This window comes from Rhagoletis zephyria, unplaced genomic scaffold, assembly GCF_001687245.7.
Source record: "Rhagoletis zephyria isolate East Lansing unplaced genomic scaffold, Rhagoletis_zephyria_1.1 Rzeph_scaffold_05978, whole genome shotgun sequence".
In the NCBI taxonomy this organism is placed as follows: domain Eukaryota; kingdom Metazoa; phylum Arthropoda; class Insecta; order Diptera; family Tephritidae; genus Rhagoletis; species Rhagoletis zephyria.
The window spans coordinates 6,307-27,956 of NW_016163061.1; the positions used below are offsets into that span (position 1 = coordinate 6,307).

Here is a 21,650-nt window from a genome sequence, read left to right on the forward strand (position 1 = left end):
TTACTCGTGATTTATTTAAATAAAACATGTGAAATTTAGTTGAAACATTTAGCCATTTATAGCCGGTTTTATTTGCCAATTTAGCCGGTTCGTCAAAAAGTTCTGGCAACACTGCTCATAATATCTAAAACAAAGCGACACATGTTGCTGGTTGGTATTCGTCCGGCTAATGTGTGAGCAATTGATCGTGCAACCAGACACAGTTAAAGAAGGCCACTCACTCAGAAATTCGCTCCTCTGAGCATAATGCTGCACCATTGGGTCACTTATTTCACATATATCGTATCTCTAGCTACTGCACAAGCGCTATGATCATTCATAATAAAAATAGCAATAGCAGTATTTTATGTGCGCGAAGAGGAAAATACACAGATCGGAGAAAATGTTTTAGAAAAAAATGCGAACAATTTTCAGAAAATTTTAATTTGTGAGTAAGCAGCAGAACTGCAAAATATTTATCGAACGGGCGTGCGCGATCTATTGGATCGATCAGTCGTTAGTGGAACGGTGTCGGTAGCGAAAGTGTTCTGTACTGGTATACGCGGTATCTTTAATGATCATTAAACGATTTTGAAATTGTCAAAAAAAAAAAAAAAAGAGTGCACCCGTTTAGAGACGCATTTAAACAACAAGTGTGTATTAAAAGCATAGGTATCAGCAAGTTTTTTTTTATTTCTATTTTTTTTCCAATATGCGTACATATGTATGTTTGTATATATGGTAGGTAGGTGGATTAAGTGCGAACTAACTTGCTACAAAGTGGCATAAATCAGCGTGGGATTAGTTTTAATCGGTGTAATGGAAAGCAGCAGCGCAGAAGCTAATGATAATAGCCAAAATGTGCTTTTGTGCAAAAGAGATCACTTGAAAAAAAAAATAAAAATATGAAATGTGATGTAATGAATTGTGTGCGCTGTTGTTGTCATTTATGCTGCCCACATATCCAGCATGAAATTGACGAGAACAGAAAAAATAGAAAATATATATCTACATACATATGTACATACTTATGTATGTATATAAGTATAAATTGTATATATCAAACTGATTTGAATTGAATTGAAGTGCGCATTGGCAGTGCAACAAATGAATTTTCAGTGAAGTGCTTTTGCTTTTGACGTATGTAGTAGTTCTTTTGCTGCCAAAAAATTCAGCGTGCTTAAAAATAATTTACTTAAATATGTATGTTTTTATATATGTACGTTAGGGTTATGATTTTTTTACAATTTTTTTAAATTTTGATTTGCCTGTGCTTGCATTTAATGAACTTTTGTCCATATATTACTTTTTTGGCGATATTTTTGTTGGTTCGTGAAAATACCTCCCGCGCACACTATCATTTCATTTACAAGGCTGTTGCATGGCAAAGCCCCATACCTAGTATAAATATTCGACCGAAATTCCTTTTTGCCTACCAAGTTTTGATTTAAAAACGATGTGTATCAGCACTAAATCCACGAATCTATTTTACTTGAATAAAATCATAAGACATTTGAGAAGAAAAACATGTTTGAATATTAATTTTCTCCACTTAGAAACTGATAATAAATTCCGATATGCGCGCGAGTCTTTTTGATAATTTTTCAAAATTGTTGTTATTTTTTGAAAATTTATACAAAAGTTCATCGTTTGCCACCACAGGCATTTGAATCTAAAAAAAAATCATAACCCTAATGTACGTACATTTGTACGCGCGTTCTTCTGTGCATATCTTGTTGTGGTCATGCAAAATGTATGTATTTCATTATACATAATATCTTTCCGGGCGTAAACAATTAAATTTATTCCGCAAAAGCAACTCAGTATTAAATACAAAAGTGCTGGCATTTATTTTTTGAATTCACTAAAATTTATTAAAATGGAAAGACACATCCGAAAATATACAGTTATGTTCATATAATAATATAAAAATGTGGTGGTGTTCATAAACAAAGAAAGGGAAGAACTGTACGCAGGGAATTTGATCTTTTTATATAATTTTTTATTTTTTTTTTTTGAATTACTGCCTTAACCAGGTTGGTGGCTTTTTGCGACTCGTTAGATTAGGTGGCATGCGTATACCCAATTGGAGCCTAGCAAAAGTACGATGGTAGATTCGAAAGGCACAATACACACAAAATTTGTTAAGTACGGTTTTTCTTATTAAGCACTACAAAATAAGCAAAATATTTTATGCAACTTTGAACTAATTTTTATACCCGCACTTGTGCACAGGTTGTGTAACGGTTGTTTGTAACAGCCTAAAGGAATCGAGATAGATATAGACAAATGTATACATAAATGATCAGAATGAAAAGAGCAGTCGATTAAGCCATAGATATCTGCCCGTCTGTCCGTCCGTCTGTCCGTGTACACGATAACTCGGGCAAAAATTGAGATATCAACGAAAACTGGTATATAGGTTGCCCTTGATCCAAGGTAGGTTGCTATAGCTTGCAACATATACATAGGTTGTTCTAATATAACGATATTTTCGAAACTTGAAAAAACTATAATATTTCAGTAAATATTGGATCCAAATTTTTGAAATTAGTACGTGAAGTAGAATTTTGGTGAAAGATAATATTATTTAGAAGGGGCGTAACGGTAATTTTCAGATATACGAAAACTCCGATATTTCAATAACTGAGGACGTCCAAGTTAATACTTACAACAATTTCTTAACGATAAATAAGACTTGTGTAGACATTTGGGTGGTTTAAAGAAAGTTTGAACGAGGATAGATAGTTGATAACTGTGCCGGGTATATAAAATTCGGTTTCGCCCGAACTTATACTTCTTTACTTGTTTTCATATGCCAATTCTCCTAGAAGGTTCGAGTGTGGATGCTTTCTTAAAAGTGCCGCTTTAAATACATTTAGTCGCGGTTTCATTTGTTAAAAAAAAACTTAGAAGAACAAAAGGAAGTTGATAAATCCATTTTTTAAGCTAAATTGTTTCCCCGATTGCAATTGCGAAATTTTTTAATATTTCTCGGATATAGCACGCATTCGATTGCTCTTTTATGATCAAATGGTCTCTCGAACGAACGAGTACGATTAGTAATTCGTTCATGAATATCATCATAGCGAATTACGATACGAGTTGCTCGTCCACGTCTGCCACGATTTCGACCCCCAGATATAGGCATAATGGTGCAGCCACTTACATATGTACATATCGGCGGCTAAGTGGAAGATCTACCTATCTTGGTAGCCAGTTCGAAAACGCGCTATATCAGAAAACTTTTCAAGATCGCCTGATTTCAGAGTTTGGTTGAAGAACGCCCTATTTCAGAATTCGTTCCGCTCAGCCCTCGATATAGTCGTGTGAAAAATAATAGGGACACGACATTTTGCACAGTTCTGGCTTTTTTCTTTTGTTTGTTTAATGTTCAGTATTTTTATTTTTTTTTTTTTGTAAAAATACAGCACATGACTAACAAAAACCATTTAGGTCCAAATTTCAAACCTCATAGAAAAATTAACACGTTCGCTGCCAAGCGTATTTAAGCAGTGCGTCGTTATAGACCGGGTAGAATTTTATTTATTTTTGTCTAGTTTCGTGGGTTTTTGGCTATCATTGGGTATCTCAGAAACTCAAATTCATAATAAAAGTAATTGCTTTACGCCTGACACATATTTGTGACGCTGGTCTATAGAGATATTTTTCGGTATAGACAAGGGTCACATTTATGTGATAGGCTAAACATCAGGTCTTTATCTAACTCAGTTTTATTCAAAAATACAAAGCTTACATAAAATTAACTCTAGGTGAAAACACAGTAGAATTATGGGTTATTATGGGCATAAAATTCTCTGAAACATGGCTCAATACTTGGCTTTTATGTTCAAACTTATTATGTTCAAACAAGCCTAAATATACGTACTTACCGTCCTCCGAGTATTTATTTCACTATGAAGCTAATATTTTCTCTCTTAAAGTCGGCAAAGACTTTCACACGTGCACTGTAAATAAACATAACCTGTAATCCCAAGACCACTTGTCACAAACGTGTGCCAGACCTTCCTATAGACCATACTATATCCAACAAGCCGCTATCGCAGACGGCGGTGAATGGAGGTATATTTGAATTAAGTTAGACCGGCGTCACACATTTGTGACGTGAAAACCCAGCTGACACATATATGGGACGCCTGGTAGCGAATGTGTTAAACCAAATTTTACAACAACTAACATTTTGTTACGAATTTAAAAAACTATTCTAAGTAAGCGATTGTAAAGCCCATTAAATTCGAGCTTCAAAAAGTGCAAGTTTCAGGAACCTATGAAATCGCGTTGATTTTTGATAATTTTTTTTTTTTTCTGGCGTACGTTACCGGTGAATTCACACTAACAAAAAATTGTTTATAGAGTTTTTATAGTGGAAATTGGCAAAATAAACCTATAATAAACACAAATTAATCAGAAGTTCATGAAATGTGCAAATTGTTCTGGTTATGCCTCCAAATAATTTTATTTTTGATAAGTTTTACATAAACATACCTTTTATGACGGGTTCTATGTATTCGCATTTTGTATAGGCAGATTAATGTTATGCGGATCTTATTATTCTTATCCTATTAATGTGACTAAAACTGTATAGTTATAATACAAATTTTAATGTATGTTATTAGGGCGGAGTAATTTAATTTCGTGTATGGCATATTCGAATCTACGTTCGATTCTAAGAAAAAAAGTTAAACTAACTATATACCGAAAATGACGTTGGACCCCCCAATTTTTAGAAGAAAAATCAGTGTATTATTACACCGTGCGACAGTAAATTGTACACACAAAAAAAATCAATATATTCGCAAAACTATCGACCAAATATAGAAAAACTGCGTTTATAGTTTTTCTCTCTGACGTCAGGATTTTTTTTAAAAGGACTTTGGAATTTGAAAAATTTGATTTCATCAAAAAAATTGAAAAAAGAAATGCAGTGCAATGTAGGCAAACGGTATGGGTATCAAATTAAAGAAAAAATTCTATAGAATTAAAGCCGGATAAATTTTTTAGTGCATAAGGACGATTAGGTATTGAAAATGTCCTTTTAAAGTTTTATCTTTCAATATCCTTGAAATTTTGCAATGATTATTTTTGAAAAACTTAAGTGTTAAGGAATAATACTACTCGACAACATCCTCGAAATTCATCTTTCTAACTTCATTAGCTCAAATGAAAATAATTAAAAGGGCATTTTCAATACCTATACGTCCTTGCTAACTAAAAAGATTTATTTTATTTTAATCCTCTAGAATTTTCTCTTATATTTAATACCCATATTTTTTATTCTATATTGCGCTGAATTTTTGAAATCATTTTTGGAATTAAGCATATATTTGAAAATACAAAGTCCTTTCAAAAAACATCCTGACGTCAGAGAGAAAAACTAAAAACCCAGTTTTACTATATTTCGCCCACAGTTACTTCGCGTGTTTCGATTTTTTTTTTGTTTTTGTCGCACGGTGTAGTTTTTCATTTACATAAGGTTGTGTTTTTGAGAATTCGGTGGGTTAAACGTAATTTTTGGTATATAGTATGTTCGCCATTTTAGAATAAATCGTGGAATTTGAATTTGCTATACACTTTCTTCGAAAATTTTGCTCCGTACAAAATATTCCGCCCTAATGTACATGTATAAAGAATTTCTTGCATTTGAGTATTAATAAAAATATTTGATACGGTTACACGTAGCAACATTTTCGGCCGGTTTTAAAAATACCACAATACAAATACAAATTTGATTGAAATGCATACATACATGCATACAGTGGAAAATTAATGGAAGATTTTTAAAATTATTAATACTTCCATTATGTGCTTACTTGCTTTGATGATTTTCTAAGTATTCCTTCGGAATTAAAAATGTGAATTTTAAAAGTATAAACTGCATACACAAAAAATTTCCTGAAAAAATGGCATTAAAACTGCAACAATTTACATCATAGCTTTTGTTGTTGTGACAGCATAAAATTCCCCAGTACCGCTATAAATATGGGCTTTTGTTTTTGTTTACGCAGACCCAACTGTAGTGGGAACGTGTGCGCACCCGTGCATTCTCTTTGTAGAAAAAAACCCTTTCTCTTTGTCCAACAGCTGAAAATAATATTTGCCGGTAAACGTTTAACCAATTTCAGGGTACTCGATTTGTATCAGACTACCTGCTGCCCTAAAAACTGTCGCCAAGATTTTATTGGCGGATAGATCCGCATTGGCCGTTTTTAGTGTGCACCTGGAGAAGTCTACTACTTTGGCCGGCCTCTGATGTAGTGTGATGAATTCATGTTTTATCCGCGGTCATGGTCACGCTGCAAAACCTCACTCGGGTTGCGTACGAACATCGTCAAGCACCACTTTGAAGTGGCCATGGGTNTTTAAAATTATTAATACTTCCATTATGTGCTTACTTGCTTTGATGATTTTGTAAGTATTCTTTCGGAATTAAAAATGTGAATTTTAAAAGTATAAACTGCATACACAAAAAATTTCCTGAAAAAAGGCATTAAAACTGCAACAATGTACATCATAGCTTTTGTTGTTGTGACAGCATAAAATTCCCCAGAACCGCTATAAATATGGGCTTTTGTTTTTGTTTACGCAGACCCAACTGTAGTGGGAACGTGTGCGCACCCGTGCATTCTCTTTGTAGAAAAAACCCCTTTCTCTTTGTCCAACAGCTGAAAATAATATTTGCCGGTAAACGTTTAACCAATTTCAGGGTACTCGATTTGTATCAGACTACCTGCAGCCCTAAAAACTGTCGCCAACATTTTATTGGCGGATAGATCCGCATTGGCCGTTTTTAATGTGCACCTGGAGAAGTCTACTACTTTGGCCGGCCTCTGATGTAGTGTGATGAATTCATGTTTTATCCGCGGTTATGGTCACGCTGCAAAACCTCACTCGGGTTGCGTACGAACATCGTCAAGCACCGCTTTGAAGTGGCCATGCGGTTTCAGTTCTGATTGGGTATGAGCAATGGCGTCACGTATCGCGCGAAAAGCTCTTTCATGTCCAGTTACATATTCATAAAAGAATGCCTACAGCCTCAAATACGAGACATAAAATATTCAATGCATAAACAAAAGCATTGCATGTGAAATCTAAAAAAAAACAAAACACGGAATTTATTGGCATCATTATATGTATGTATGTATGTATATCAATTCCAGCGCTTTTCATGTTAACTTAAAACTTTGTTTTTGTTCTGTAAAATTTCAAAATTTTTTATTCAAACCCCAATCGCATTATTATGATGTNTAAAAAAAAAAACACGGAATTTATTGGCATCATTATATGTATGTATGTATGTATATCAATTCCAGCGCTTTTCATGTTAAGTTAAAACTTTGTTTTTGTTCTGTAAAATTTCAAAATTTTTTATTCAAACCCCAATCGCATTATTATGATGTCGAAAAGTGTATTGCAAAACTCTTGCACAATGCTGCTGAAGTGAAAATTTTCTCTAAGAGTTCCAGTGTATCTCGGCAGCTTATCATAGCTGTAAATCATTATTAGCATGAGTAAACAAACAATTAGTCCAGCAGGCTTATTTTCCACGACACCTACATACTTGTTTTCTTTGCGTTCGCTGACAGTTTTGATAAACAGCTGCAATTTTTCCTCATCGCATAACCCACTTTTGTGCATATCTACGTGACCTCATATACACAAACATACATACATACATACATATGAACAGACAAGCACAAGTATTTATCTAAACATTCTCCAGCTTTCATTAATTTGTTTGCTAATTTGATGCCGCATTTTGTAGTCTCACAGCTACGCCGCCGCCATCACTGACTGTTNTGATAAACAGCTGCAATTTTTCCTCATCGCATAACCCACTTTTGTGCATACATATCTACGTGACCTCATATACACAAACATACATACATACATACATATGAACAGACAAGCACAAGTATTTATCTAAACATTCTCCAGCTTCCATTAATTTGTTTGCTAATTTGATGCCGCATTTTGTAGTCTCACAGCTACGCCGCCGCCATCACTGACTGTCTGTGCTGCAGCGCAATTCCAAGTTTTCCGGCACAACGCCAACCACACAACACGAACAACGCGTACACTGCCGCGCCCACGCGCGCATCAATCAAAACAAAACAAGAGCGAAAGCGAAATAAATGGCCAGTAACAACAGCGCCAGCGCTAGCGCGCGCACAACAAATGGAAACGGCAGCGCCACAATTGTTGAATCAAACTTCGCCAACGAAATGTTGCGCGCCATTGTGGCCGCGCACAGCACTGAGAATGTTATCATATCACCGCTACAGCTGGAGGCATTGTTCACCCTGCTCTATCTCGGCAGTGATGGCAGCACCGCGGAAGAGCTTCAGCGTGTGCTGCAGCTGAAACGTTTCGCGAGCAATGCCAAAATGGCAAACCACTTTGCGACGGAACTACAGCTGAGCACCGATGTTGCCGCTGATACGCACATGCAGATGTGCAACGAATTGTTGCTGCCAGAGCAGCTTGAAATCGGTGATGAATTTTGCAAAATCGCTCAAAAATATTTCCATACAACAGCGGTGCAGCGAGATTTATGTAGCCCACCGAAATTGCGCGCGCAGCTTGACGAGGATTTGGCAAAGGTGGCCGAGGGTTATGCGTGGCGCATCACTGATGCCACGTTGTTCACAGCCGCAACACCTGATGCAGCCTCGGCCATCGTGTTGGCAGCGGTGCATTTTCAGAATAAATGGTTTCTACCATTCAGCGCCTACCGCACTGGCTTGTACGACTTCCATTTAAGTTCAGATGAAGCGCCCGCGGCCAATGCCACGTCGGCAACTGCGGCCGTGCCTATGCTCTTCGACGATGATATGTTCGTAAAATTTGCGGAGTTTCGCGAGTTGGACGCGCGTGCCATTGAATTGCCTTACGAGCATGATTACGAGCTGGCCATGTTGGTGCTGTTGCCCAATCGAAGAGATGGCCTGGCGGCACTTGAAAAGCAGCTGCAGTCGGCCGATCTCAATGCGCTGACGGAACGTATGCAAATGGAAAGCGTGCAGGTTCTTTTGCCGAAATTCAGTATTGATTTTGAATGCAGTCTGCGGAGGTACTTGGAACAGGTGAGCCGTCTGCGTGCGAGATTTTTGGGTTAAAATAATGAAAAAAATTTCTGATTTCCTAATTTCAGCTGGGCCTTACAAAGATTTTCTCCAAAGCATCAAATTTTAAAAATATGTTGGCTGAAAACAGCACAGCTTCGCTGACGATTGCGGATATTCTACACAAAGTCTGCATTGAGGTGAACGAGTCAGGAACTGAAGGCGTCAATAGTGTTGGTGAGTGAGAAAAACTTCTTATAAATCATACATAGCATGCACATATGCTCCATTCTAATACTAATTCATTGCATTAACATTCATTGATCAGATTAAATTTGAGAAAAAACAAATTCCAACTCTGAGCGCAGTTCTTAGAGTAAACTCCATACAAAGTTTAGCGCTTTTAGGCTTTTGGTGCTCTATTCAGCTAAAATTACTGTGAGTCGAATAGAATTATGTTGACGCTTTTGTTGGAATTCGCTTGCCCTTAAAATGCAAACTAAAAGACTATACTCGGCTTTATTTGTGATCACAGTAAACGCTTTCCTCATTTTTGACTTTCTTACAAACAGTTTTATTTACATATATCAGTTTGTTAAAGTTTTCTTAACTAAAGGCGATTTCCAATACGAAAATATCAGGGAGATGACAGTTATAAGTTTTATCGCAAAAATGTTGCTCCATAATAGTTATTAGATGACAAATAAAACAAGGAAATAGTTCGAGATAACAGATATTTTTGACCCCTGCCAAATATTCCATTCACACCTCGATCATAACGCCTAGACATCTATCAGAAAGAAACATATACATATGCATACATGCATAGGTACATTAGACTGCATCACCAAAAAAAGTTGCGGGTTTTCTGCCGGGATTACAAAATGTATGTTGTAATGTCGTCCAACAAAATATTTCGGAAAAATAATAAGATTTACATGAGCTAGACCGATTTGAAAATATCTCCCAAAAATGGAGTTTTTTTATGAATAAAAATAGTTTCTTATAGAAATTTTTGAAAAAACTCCCCTCGGATGACAAAACAGATTACGCTTAAAAAACATGCATACAAATATTTAATAATCTTTTCAACGGAATCATAATAACAAGATTTTTGATGCGTTTTTTTTCAGCGATTGAATTTACAAAAAACGTGAATAACTGGGCTAAAACTATCTGATTTAGACTTATGGGGTCTCACTAGAAAGGCATTTTCCCATTATTTTTATTTCTGTGCACAAAAAACTCATTGACGTCTCAATTTTTTTTTTATTCAAATACCAACACATGGAATGACGCTCGTTCATCCTACCTTTCTCTTTCATCCTTTGAATGAGTTTATTAGCAAAGAAATAAAAAGGGTAAAAAATAAGAGTTCGACCGATTAATCGGCCAATGCCGGTGCTAGTATAGGCCAAAAGAATCGACATCGGCCATTTTTGGCCGATTCTTGAATGAGGTTATGTTATTTAGTTATTTAATAATGTTTTTCTTTGTTATTATAAAAGTTTATAAAAGCATTTGTTCTTGAAACGAATTGAATTCAGGATTTAATCGGCCAAAGCATCGGCCGATTCTTTGCCGATTAAATCCTGAATATAATATAATTTTAAGAACAAATGCTTTTATAAATTTTTATAATAACAAAAGAAAGACATTATTTGATATAACGATTCCGATTNTATAAAAGCATTTGTTCTTGAAACGAATTGAATTCAGGATTTAATCGGCCGATTCTATGCCGATTAAATCCTGAATATAATATAATTTTAAGAACAAATGCTTTTATAAATTTTTATAATAACAAAAGAAAGATATTATTTGATATAACGATTCCGATTCTTTTCGATTTCTTTCGGCCAATTCATCGGTCGGACTCGATGAGAAAATACCTTTCCAATGATACCTCACAAGTCTAAAGTGGAATAGTTTAGGTTCAGTTATTCAAGTTTTTCTTACACCAATCTTTGGAAAAAGTTAAAAAACAGCATCAAAAATCTCATTATTACGATTCCGTTGAACATTTTTTTACCTTCCTTTTATTAGCACGGGATGTAGCTATGTAATATTGATGCGCCTAAAAGATGCAGCGATTTCTATTCTCAAGTTACATACCTGATGACAGTACGAATGGCAATTATAATAGGGAGGTTTTAGTTTTTTGAACTATAATTTTATTAAATTTTTCTTTAAATATTTTTGTGCAAATTTTTTAAGCTTAAACCGTTTTAAACCGTTTAAAAAAAAGCCGTTTTAAAAAAAACTACATATTTGGAGGTCTTTTCAAATCGGTCCAAATCACGTAAATCTTAATATTTTTCCGAAATATTTTGGTGGAAGTCTTAAAATATAATGGATTTTATAATCCCAATGGAAACATAGTAGCGATTTTTTTTTGTATGGGGAGTGATGCAGTCTAATGTACATATGGAATTTTATAACTGACCAGCAAATACTCAGCGTTCTTCACTGCGCCTTAAAAGTATGTTTGTGTTGTTTGAAACAATCTAAGGTAGCTTTTATTTAACTTTAAGCAAAATCTGGAGCAAATTTTTGTTATAATTTGTTAAAAGAACCCTAAGGTAAAGTCGCCCTTGCCCATATGATTGTCATGTGCTAAGAAATAGTTTTTCGCATTTTCTGACACGTATTATTTTGAGTTGTGACTCTTTTGAAGACGGTGTGCGATATGTTGAGTCAAATCGGTTTTTTGTTAATGCGGTTCTTGCGTATATTTTATCAATTATGAGCGGATAGATTTTTCATATACCAATATTTACCAAACGATAAAATCACTAAACTTCTTCAAGTTCGTACAACTTCACAAACCGATCGTTCAATATATTGATCTTCTTCTTCTTCTTACTTGGCACTACAACTAATTGGGAATTGCCATTCTCCGTTGCGAGGTTCTGTCCGTTATCCAATAAAGTGTATATAAGTTGTAGGTCCCTCTGCAATGGGTCCTTATATTGTTTTCGTGCATGCCTTTGCTTTCGTCCACGGCCGAGATAAGAGATTTATAAAGTGTGATTTTCATTAGTCATGAACGAGCTCTACTTTGCTATTATTCAGCGAGGCGAAAGTAACATCTATTGGCAAGCGAAATTTTTTGCTTGAACTCAAACTGACAGTCAACTACCCATTCGTTGTAAATAACTTTTTATCTTGCCGCATTTGGCTGCCTTCGGTTCTATTTCTTATTCGACAAAAACTAATTCCGGGTCGGATTCTGCGACATATGTACATATGTATGTATATACTTACCTGTATGACTATTCTGAATGTATTGTATACTAAGAAAAGGGGAGTTTACTGAAAATCGATCTTTTATAAAACTAGTAATTTTGGAATCCCAATTTCTTGTTTGTAAAAGTAAAAAGTATAAAACTTTTAAGCTAACAAAATAGTTATTCTTTAAAATTCGTTAAAAAATCGTTTACTCAGCCCAGCATACTCATTAATTTGAAGCTTTAATACGTAACATCAACGCACCCCATCTTGGCATTTGCACTCACATAGTTTTAATCTCAGCTTAGCTTATCACATCCAGCATATCCAGCGCATTAAACCGCATTTTTGTCTACTACATAAAACTCAATGCTCAACGAGAGTAATTTCCTCTTTTTGCAGTCCACAAACCGATTGTGATTAGCAATTCGATTGATTCCCGCAAGAAATTCTTTCGTGCCGATCATCCCTTCTACTTTGCCATACGAAGTCGGGAAGCTACGTATTTTGTGGGTCATATAACGAAATTTTGAGCACTCTTGACTTTGTTCATTCAATGTTATTTATTTTAATTTAAATGTGTACATATGTATGTATGTCTTCATATCTATAGTGTTTGTTGCTCTAAAAAATACTCATTCATTTAACTAAGCGAAGCGGGTTGCTGTTAAGGTCGCCTGGTGCTGTAAATCCATAGCCAATAAAATGGCAATAAATAAAACAACAATTATTTTTTTTTGCAATATTTTTGCTTTTATATAACAAAGAGTCTCGAAAATGTTTATTTAATATTTAGAGTTCAGATTTTACAATTTTAGTTTTAATTTGTTTGTTTAGGTAAATTATTAAACTTTATTTTTTACAAGTAATTTATTCTATAGTTTTATAAACGTTTCCTATTTACGTATGTAGCTGCTGCCTCTAAATGGAGCGCTTTGGTACTTTTATGAAAAAAGTGGTAAGTACATACACAACTCGTTTGTATCTTAGTTTAGTTTTATTTTGTTTTATTTTTTTTTATTATATTGTATTTTATTTTATTTTATTTATGAAAAACGCTAAACAAGTTATTTACACTGCACAGAAATTGCATTCAAATTTACTCTATATATTATTGTTTAAATTTAATTTCTGTTGAAGAACGAAAACTAACGCTTAATGTATGTTTTGAAATTTCTGAAGAAATTGCATTCAACTTTGTTCCCATAACGGTTGTATTAGCTGCCTGATTTAAACTAGCCTTAAAGAGTAGTAGGTATACAATTTCCAAAAGAAGAGAAAATGACTTTGTCATGCCTGTTTGTCTGTCCGCTTAAACAACTGATGGCTTTCCATCAAATTTACAAAATCACTTTGTTACTAGTCAAAATGTAAATAACGAAATTCTTGGAATTTTACTATTACGAATCAAACGTTTAAATATTTGTAATACAAATGTACCTTGACTCATTATTAACTAGTTTACAGTTTTTTATATATAGTATGTATATATATTTTGGTTTGCAATGAGAAATTTTCCTTAATAACTTATTACAAATTGTTATGCTAACTACACACTATGCTTTGTTGGGTTTTCCAAGTTGTATCACTAAATTAATTGTATGAATTACATTAAATGCATAGCTCAAATGCTTTGATTTTTATTTTATCTCTTTAACACTTTGATGACTAAATACATACATATGTACAGTTTGAATAATGATCGTTATAATAACACGCTATGTAACTAATTATAATTACGTATGAATTAATTAATGGAATTTGAAAACTCTACGTAAATTCTTTGTTTTTTGTTTTTACTTTTAAGATTTACTATACGTACATACATATGTATGTACATATTTTCAAATTCAAATATGTTATTGTGGCGAATTGTTGGAAGAATGAGTACATACATACTTATGTATATTAGGCATGTATGTATGTATGTACATATGCTTGTAGTATTTAAACCTAACAGGTAGCCAACTCTACTATAATACTGACCAACAAACTTTTGCGGCGGAGCTGTTGAGATTAAGAATCTGGCCTTTAAATTATTCAATTGGCTCTACATAGTTGTCGAGATATTTGGGATTGCAAGTGTCTAAAATTCCCTTTTTTTAATTTTTAGAACTTTTGTAGTAGAATTACAATGCAATGTGGAACCTTTTGAAGAGCTTACAAAGAAATCTTAAATGTCGTCCTTTTAACCCAAAAAAAAATAAGAAAGTAGGATCCGTAAAAGTTAGTTGCAAATACCATTTTTTTAACAAAAGAAAATTTAATCAAAAATGTGACGATTGCAATCTGAATATCCTCCCTTTTTAAATCGTATCCAAAAAAGTTTTTTTTAAAGTTGTCTTATTGTACGAAACAAAACCATATAAATCCAAGTTTCGAATATTGTGGAACATTAAAAAAAAAAAAAAAAAAAAACTTTAATAAAAATTTCGAGCTTTTTCAATTTTACCATAATAAAGTGCATGTTTAAAGCTGGGACTTACGGTTGATTTTGGACAATTTCGTTTGTTGACCATGTAAGTCATTTTCTTTCCTTTGAAGTGTGTTCCAACGATTTTTTTTTGTATAGAAGAAAATTACTGACATCGCCAATGACTGGCTTTGCCAAAAATCAACGGTAAGTCCTAGCTACGTTGAAACTGTACTTTGGTATACTAACATTTAATGGGCTACAAAACAGCATACTCAAAATATTTCTAAACAACCGAAATGAAAAGCTCGACATTTTTACGAAAGTTTGTTGATTTTTATTTTTTATTTTTAATGTTGCATAAAGATTGATACTTGGATTTATATGATTTTTTTTTTTAAATAGTATTTATATTTTTATTGACAAATAACTGAAATTAAACAATATTAAGATAAATGGTCAAATCGTGTCAATATGTGAGTGCCGTAAAATTATGATCAGTACTATAGAACAAAATTTAATGAACTTGATAAAAAGAAATAAAATTGTTGTTTTGGAAAACAAAGTTCAAGGAATCAACTTTTATAAAAAAAATAAAAAAATTTGAAACAGAAGAAATTGTAATCCAAGTGGAAGAAATTGTGTTAGATAACAGGAAATGCAAAAATAGGTGATCCCAGCTGTGGGCATTTTTTGACAATCAGCTGATAGTGTTTTTGCTTAGCAGGCTGTAGGATGATTTCAAATCTATATTTTTTTTTTTTGTATGAATTAGGTTGTTATGCCGGATTTCCATTGTGCATTAAATGACAAAACTTTAATGACAAAATTGGGCATTAAAAAATTTCCGTGTCATTGCATTAATACAAATAATCATTAAGTTCATTTCCACATGGAACTTTTCAAATGGCACAAATATTTAGACATTTCAGTGCCTAGTGGACATTTGGCAATACAACTTTCGACGTTTTTTTGAATTCAGTTAGTAATTTATTAATATTAAATGCCTCTTTATAATTTTTAACATTTTTATTTTTATTTACTACCGTATTTACTAGCCTACAGCTTATTAGTACATACTTATTTTACTATAGTTAGTTAGTATTTTATTTCTTACTCAGTTTTATCACATACATTTTTATTTTTATTTACTTTTTTTTGCATCTTGCCGACATTAGGTTTTTTTCTATTCTTTAACTTTGATTGGGTGTACACAATTTGTTTTGAGATATACACTTTCACTATATATAGTATGTACAGATATTCATATACATATATATGCATACATTTACTACTGCAGTCTCTTGCATCAATTTACAGTTTGAAACAATGATCAACTTTTCATTCAAATACTCAAGTAATAAGTTTACAAAACTAGTATGGACAGAACACAAAAACAAATGTTAGCGATATTTCAGGGATTAACATCCACGAAGTGCACTAAGGATTAAGAATCAATTATCGAATCTATGTTATCATCGATAATCCGGATTACAATAAATTAGCTTATATTCAATTCGAACTACTTCAAGCTCCAAATCAGGGAAGGTTGTTTTCTTGTTGATCTTCAAATGCGTCACTTTATTTGGGGCGCGTCTACTGCTGTCAATGCACTTGAATCGAATTTCATAGAGTCGAAAATAGAAAGTGAGCGAAAATACAAGTACCGAGATGAGAGTATTGTTTATAGGCGAGTCATTCAATTGGAAATTTCCCAACCTTCGCCCAATTAAATTCAGTAAATTTATCTCACCTAGGACAAGCTTTAACATGAGCGACTATTTAAAATTTCTAGTCAAAGAGAAGAGAGCTATGGTTATCTTCAAATCGTTGCTGGTATATTTTCTATATATATGCATATGTATTTTCTTGATATCTTCAGAACTTTTCATTGAATTTCTTTTGCTTGAAGGACCTTCCATTTACGATTAGCAGAGGTCACATCGAATCAGGAAATAGTGCATTCTGAATTTTATTGACCCAGTCTGAACCTCTTTTCTCAGCCTGAACCTCTTAACTGAATCAAATTCTGCTGTTTGATAACGAGAGTTTCCTGTTCATCAATATTCCACAAGTAAGCTATTTTAGCTTTAGTCGAATGGCTTCAAATCGCAGCTCCGAGGTGGTCAGTTGGCATCGCCGAGACACGATTACCGAACCTGTCGAGTAAACGATCGATTGGGGAAATGCGCGCCAGCCTGCTGAAACCAAAGATCGACCAAGTCCATGTCTTCAGTTTCCGGTTACAAAAAAAAAAAACAAACGAAAGGGCGTTTTCAGCAGCATTTTCAAATAATAATGGGCCAATGATGCTACCGCTCTAAAACCCGCATCAAACTGTCACTCTGTTTTCCGATTCCCAGATGCCTACAGTTTTGCTTTTTAACATAGCCACCGAGATGAAAAAGCGCTTCGTTTTCCATTTCGTTTGCATTATTTCCCAACGTTGTTCAATCGTTAAGCGATTCATTCAGCCTTCTGGTGAAAAATTTCACCGACGAGAAATTTCGTTCACCGGAATTTTTTTTTTTTTTATATTAACTCTTAGATCTTGGGCGAGTTCCTAATTGCATGCTGCTTTGTTTAGGTGCGAAATAAAAACAAAATACTATATAAACCAAGTCACTGGTACAATGCTGTTGCTTTTCCAGTTTAAATATAATAAAAATCGGGACACGATAAATTGCATATCTCTGTGCTTTCTGTAGGTTGAACCTTAGAGTAAATTATAAGGAACTTCCATTTAAAAATTTTATATTTGTACTTAACTTTCATTAAGATAGCATCTTGAACTACCCCTATTAATGATTTGTTTCGTCAAAGGTCCACAGATATTATAAGCATGTTGCATTTAGGAACTCGATACTTCATATATAAATGCAAAGCAACATGCAGTTAGGAACTCGCTCTTGAATAACTGAATTATGGTTCAACATTTGCAGATAAAAATGTTTAAATGTTCTTATTTCGAAGCCTTTGGAAGCTCGCTTATTAATGCCAGCGACGTCCAAAACTAGGCCGCATCTAAAAATTTGTTAGAAATGGTATAGAATTCTTGAACATTAATATTTTTCGATCAGGAAAACTCTACTCCTCTTCAGGATACTTCCGATTTATTATTTCTTCCCCCATTGCATTTTCTGAGGGTTTTGGCGGATCTTTAAAATATAGTCACTATGAAAAAATGGTTAAATAAATCATTGGGTAATATTACTGGGAATCTCTTGAAGAGGAACAGGGGTTTCCCGATCGAAAAATATGGATTTTCAAAAATTCTATACCATTTCTACGAAAAGTCGTTTTTTCCCCCATATAAAATACCTGGAAAACTTTGAGCGCGTTGAGCGACCTCTAAATATTGTTTGATTTCGAAATAAAAAATAGATGTATATTTTTTTTTTTTGGTATAGAACAACCCTAGGGGGTGAGAGCATAAAAATTCCGACTTTACTTTTTCCACATGCATTTTTGGACCACCCTACTGTATACGGAAAATATCGAAATGAAAAGTCATTTACAAGGTCCGGTCTTGTCAAATTAAGATTTCTCTACCAATTTCAAAGTGTTTATTTATTTTAATAAACTGACTAGATTAACTTAATTTTTTAACTACATATATTCTTTATTAACAATAAATTCGATAGCTCTGTGCTTTGAGCTGAACTTTATTCATGTCTATGCAAGATCGGAAGGATTATGCAACTGCAAATTGAATTATTTACACAGACAACCATTACCATGTAACTCTATCTTATTTTTACTGTACAGTAGATACTAAAAATGTTTCACAGGAACAAAATATTTAGTGATAGTTAATCCTACTTCAATTTACATACATATCGTAGATAGGCCTTATTTAGTTCGCCATTTACAATTGCTCCACAGTATCTTGACTAATAGTCACCACAGTTTTTGTTGTTGTTGCTGCAGTAGTGGTAGTAGTCGTCACCGCCGCCGCCGTCACTACATCATCACATGGCGTCTCTGGCGGCAACTCATTTGTGCGATTGAGCAAATAATCCAGATCGTGTGTTATGCGATCCAACATACCAGTCATAGAATTTTCGTCTTCGGGTGAAGAAGAATTGTCAGCAGTTGAGGAATTTCCACTGCTAATCTGGGTTGAATCATTCACCGCACTTGTAGCGACGTTGCTGTTGTTTGTCGCCACAGTATTGCTGGAATTTGTTATAATAGACGTCGGTGGCGTCGCCATCATCGTCGTCGCGAGCCGATGATGTGCTGTTGCGGCTGATCCACCGGAAACGGCAACCATTGTGGGCAGCAGTGGATCGAAGGTGTGTGTTGTGGGCTCCATAATGGTGACACGCTTTTGCGCCTTTGGTGTTTGCGTTGTGGCCGTTGTGGTGCTAATGATGCTGGTGAGTGTGGTCGGTGGCACCTGTGATGGTTGTGGCTGAATTGGTGGTGGCGGTGGCGTAGGTGATGCTGTTAATTCACTGCTACTTTTTGCATAATTCATTGTAGTCTGCAACGGCAAGCCGCTACTTATCGACACAATCGCTGTTGGCAGCATGGCAGTGCCCATATAGGCACCGTGGTGTTGCGCAACATGTTGCTGAGCCGATACAGGTAGCTGCTGGTGTTGCTGCAGTGGTGCTGGTGTGTGATGTCGCGGGAATGTATGATGCTGTAGCTGATGATATGACATTCCCGTCGGCACGGCTGTGCTGCAAATGCCAATGATGGTGTCTGGTATGCGAAAGATAAAATAAAATATTCAAAAATTTAGAAAAAAACCAATCTAAAACGGTTTTAAAGGAACTTTTCGTTAACAGTATACTAATTTTATATTTATAGAACTAGTTATATGCGTACATACAGTTATGTGGAAAATAATAGGGACACGACATTTTTTACAAGTTTTGGCTACTTTTATTTGGTTAGTTTAATGTTTATTATTTTTTTTATTTAACTACAGCTCATTTTGTAACAAAAATTATATAAGTTCAAATTTAAAATTTTGTAGAAAACTTAGAAAAATTAACAATTTTTTTTTTATTAAGAATTATTCGACAAATTTTTAGGCCGGCCATTAAATTCCAGCTCAATAAATTGCAAGTTTCAAGTGGCTAAGAATGTTATTATTTTCTTCCATACAAAAGAATAAAATTGTCGAGCATACTTTGTATGGAAGAAAATGCGTTACATCGTCAGCAAAAAAAGCCACTTGAAACTTGCACTTTATTGAGCTAGAATTTAATGGGCGTAACACTGCGTGAAGTTTCGAATTATGTGGTTGTTAGATAATGAGCTGTATTTTTATAAAAAATAATAAACATTAAGCAAACAAAAGAAAAATTCCCAAAACTGGACAAAATGTCGCGTCCCATTTATTTTTCACATGACTATTAGGGTGCCCATCGAAAATGCTTTTTTTTTGCAAATTTCAAGATCCTACCCCCTAATTTTATTCGATTTTATGAGAAATTTCATTGCCTATTTTTATAAATTTTTTAAAGGTCATTTAGAGGTCGCGACCTGTCGATTTGGGTAAAAAATACAATTTTGTAGATTTATGAGTTTTTGAATGACTATTTTTGACTCGATTTCAAAGATCGAATGTGATCTGAAAAGAGGATTTATAGGCCTTTAAAATGGTATATAATAATCTATTGTCGAACTTGGCTTGTTGGGATATTTTATCGGGTAAAGTAAAAAAACCCATATTTCTCTTAATTTTTTCAGTTTTGACCATCGATAATTTCCACAATTTCAAAATATGTGCGACTATCTAAAATTAAATCTATTTTTAAATAAACTGATAGCTCATTTGGTCAAAATTAAAAAAAACTTAAGAGTAATAAGGGCTTTTTTTTACTTTACCCAATAAAAAATCCCAACAAGTCAAGTCAGACAATAGATTATTATATACCATTTTAAAGGCCTATATATCCTCTTCTGAGATCATAATAGATCTTTGAAATCGATTCAAAAGTAGTCATTCAAAAACTCATAAAACTACAAAATCGTATTTTATGACCTAAATAGACAGTAGAGTGGTCCAAAAAAATTAAGTTGGAATTTTAATGCCGGCACCCCCTAGGATTGTTCTATATCGAAAAAATATACCCCTATTTTTTTTTATTTTGAAATCAAAAAATATTTAGGGGGTGCTCAAAGCACTCAAAGTTTTCCATGTATTTTATATGGAGAAAAAACCATTTTTCGTAGAAATGGTATAAAACTCTTAAAAATCAATGAACCATCCTAGGGGGTGGCGGCATTAAAAATCCGACCTTATTTTTTTTTACATAAATTTTGGACCACTTTAATAGACAGGTTAGGAAGGGTCTTGAAATTTCAAAAAAAAAAGCATTTTCGATGGGCACCCTAATGCCTATACATATAATTCTGATCATACATACAGTATTGGCCATATCTATAGTACTCCTGTTTCAAAGTGATATTGTTTGCACTTCTGTTTAATTACATGGTGCTACAAAAAAAAACAACATGAAATACACCCGAAACAAAACCTACTGTAGGTTGTAGGTATGATTTTGTACGATTATAAAATCGTTCGATTATTAAAATGGGATGGAAAATAGTCGAGCTATTATAGATAAGTGCATGAAGTACGAAAATAACGGGTGTTTTGAGTTCAGGAACTATACGGGACCTATTTTCATGTTGTACTCAACCATACCTACAACCTACACTAGGTGTTGTTTTGGGTGTATTTCATGACTTTCTTTTGTAGCGCCGTGTTATTAATTTTTAAGATTTTTTAATTAAAATACAGTTCATTCTCTGACAAAACCCATATAAACAAATGCAACAAATTTTCACCTAAATTTCAAACGGATCAAAATTTATTTTTATATGAGACCCACAATTTCAGCAAAAAATTCAATCTAAAATAACACGTTGATTTTTTAGAATTCTTGCACACTGTTAGACTAAAATTGAATGGGTACTCA

General features: G+C 34.0%; 2 protein-coding genes across 5 annotated transcripts in view; one reads left to right on the top strand and one right to left on the bottom strand.

Moving 5' to 3' along the window:
- Spn31A (Serpin 31A) overlaps positions 1 to 13,014 on the top strand; it is an 18,734-nt gene extending 5,720 nt beyond the window's left edge. The window contains exons 1-4 of one of the 4 annotated variants that reach the window (XM_017628435.1): positions 174 to 651; positions 7,978 to 9,083; positions 9,152 to 9,299; positions 12,696 to 13,014. In XM_017628435.1, coding sequence (XP_017483924.1) covers positions 8,133 to 9,083; positions 9,152 to 9,299; positions 12,696 to 12,826 — 1,230 coding nt within the window. In that variant the 5' untranslated portion in view covers positions 174 to 651; positions 7,978 to 8,132 and the 3' untranslated portion in view covers positions 12,827 to 13,014. Of the gene's footprint in view, positions 1 to 173; positions 652 to 6,827; positions 6,955 to 7,977; positions 9,084 to 9,151; positions 9,300 to 12,695 lie in introns of those variants that run through there. The other 3 variants (XM_017628438.1, XM_017628439.1, XM_017628437.1) reach the window with 3 other exon arrangements.
- Positions 13,015 to 18,146: 5,132 nt separating this feature from the next.
- LOC108372692 (period circadian protein-like) overlaps positions 18,147 to 21,650 on the bottom strand; it is a gene marked incomplete at its 5' end in the record, with an annotated part of 14,025 nt that continues 10,521 nt past the window's right edge. The window contains one exon of the mRNA XM_017628434.1: positions 18,147 to 19,419. Within this exon, the coding sequence (XP_017483923.1) occupies positions 18,575 to 19,419 (845 nt within the window). The remainder of the gene's footprint in view (positions 19,420 to 21,650) is intronic.